At 36.0% G+C, this 1,996-nt stretch overlaps 1 protein-coding gene across 1 annotated transcript in view; it reads left to right on the top strand.

The window, feature by feature from the left end:
* Positions 1–1,436, top strand: part of LOC105288583 (beta-defensin 110) — a 5,121-nt gene extending 3,685 nt beyond the window's left edge. The window contains exon 2 of the mRNA XM_011354846.1: positions 1,282–1,436. Within this exon, the coding sequence (XP_011353148.1) occupies positions 1,282–1,436 (155 nt within the window). The remainder of the gene's footprint in view (positions 1–1,281) is intronic.
* The last annotated feature ends 560 nt before the right edge of the window (positions 1,437–1,996 follow it).

The following is a 1,996-nucleotide window of genomic DNA, read 5'->3' as shown; positions in this document are numbered from 1 at the left end:
TTCTGCTCTAAGCCATGTTCTGCATTACTTCAGTTATAGTGAGAAGAGAGCTCAATTTAATGGAAGACCTAGGTTTTTATATCAACTGTTTATACCAATGTGGATAAGTGTAGCTTGAGTCTTGGTATTCACTAAGTATCACTACTTTCCAACAACTTTTGAAAATGCAGACAGAATGTCTAGGAAGAAAGACCTGGCTTATAAAGGGACTGTTTGGGACACTGGACCTCAATTAATGGCAGAAACTAGTGGTAAAATGTATTTGCTTTTACACCACAAATATATGAAAATATTTGAGTCTGCCTTTTGATCAGACACCTGAGAAATTTAGAATTCTCCCATACCAGTTGCCCTTTATCTCACTATATAAATAAAGCTGTTACATATCAAAAGTGATGTTTAAGACTCCAAAACGAAAGGCCTCACTTAGGTCCAAGACACTTTCTGATCTCCAGGATTGACCTTGCACCAAGTGACAGCCAGTATACAATGTGAAATATAAAATCAAAATATATTTCGCTTAGAATGGATCTTACAATCTATTGGACCAACATCCCACAACATCCCACAACTATCTCCAACTGTCCTAAAAATTAAGCTTCTGGTGAATGTCAATCTCCAAGCTACAAGATAAAACATGTAGCTTGGGTAATTTTAGAAATTTTTTAATGTCCAACAATGGCCACTCCTTGTAGACATTCCCATTTTTTAAAAATCAATGCCGTCATCAGACATGTGTCTAAGTTAGATCATTTTTGGGGGGAAGTAAATCCCAAAATATCTAAGGGAAGTCATAGGAATTCAGATAAATTTCCTAATATTGTCTCTTATCTGATGTTTTAGAAAAGTAAAATTGAGCTGCAGTAGAAAGAATTCATAAAGCATATTCAGTATAAATAATGTTTGTGAAAGCAGAAAAGGGGGAACCCAAATGCAATTACATAACTGTAGAGACTGAGTTTGACAGAAGATAAATTGTAAAATCTTTTTTTCATGTTGACTTTGGGAACTGTCCTTGAATTATCTAATAACTTGTAAAGCAGCAAGCTGGCACAACTCACTTAGGTGCAAGACACTTTCTAATTTCCAGGATTAACCTTGCACCAAGGGATGGTACATTTACTTAAACTTTCTTCAGTAAGATTTTCACTGTCAGAAATTAGAAAGGGGGCTTTTTCTTTTGCTCTATTCTACAATCTTTTGTTCTTGATCTTTCTCCTTTTAAAATATAGACGTGTCATAGCTAGGTTGCTAATTTCAGTCATTCTTTCCTTCTTACAGCCAGAAAGAAATACCCCCAATATGGTAGCTTGGATTTAAGGAGAGAGTGCAAAAAGGGTAATGGTCGATGTAAACTTGAGTGCCATGAAAATGAAATTAGAATTGCTTACTGCATGAGACCTGCAACACATTGCTGCTTGCAGAAATACAGATGACAGAAGAAAAGAGACACATGGGCCAAGAAGAGAGAGGACCAGTCATACTAAGTCTTCCCAGCACAATCTTCAAGGCCTGTGTATGTCTGTAATACACGAAGAATTAAATAAAATTTAATATTGAACCATTCAGAAGTGGTTCATGTCACACATGTATCTGGTGCCTTTACATTGCATTTTCTCTTGATCTCTTGGTACCAGAATAAGCAGAATTTATTTTATGGAAGATGCTCAAAGTTTTATCTGCCTTATGTGAGTCAATGTAAGTTCTGTTCTGAGAAACCTTAGATCAATGAAATGGGAGGAACAGATTTCTGAGATACAAGCCTGCAATAGAAACACGCTGCTATTTTATTGTTAAACAGTGCTCTATAGATAATCCTATGGAAAAAAGTACAAATCCAATGGGCTTGAGAGACTAGATGCTAAGAATGCAGATCTTTCTCATGAGAGAGACAGAGCCCATGCGAGAGAATGATCAGAAAGTAAGAATAGAAGAGCAGAGGAAAATCACAACGAGCCCCAAATTCTATCCTTATTTATATGTAATGGAGAAAAAA

This window comes from Pteropus vampyrus, unplaced genomic scaffold, assembly GCF_000151845.1.
Source record: "Pteropus vampyrus isolate Shadow unplaced genomic scaffold, Pvam_2.0 Scaffold18, whole genome shotgun sequence".
In the NCBI taxonomy this organism is placed as follows: Eukaryota; Metazoa; Chordata; class Mammalia; order Chiroptera; family Pteropodidae; genus Pteropus; species Pteropus vampyrus.
The sequence above is the reverse complement of the archived record's forward strand: the minus strand, read 5'-3'. Positions and strand labels throughout refer to the sequence as shown.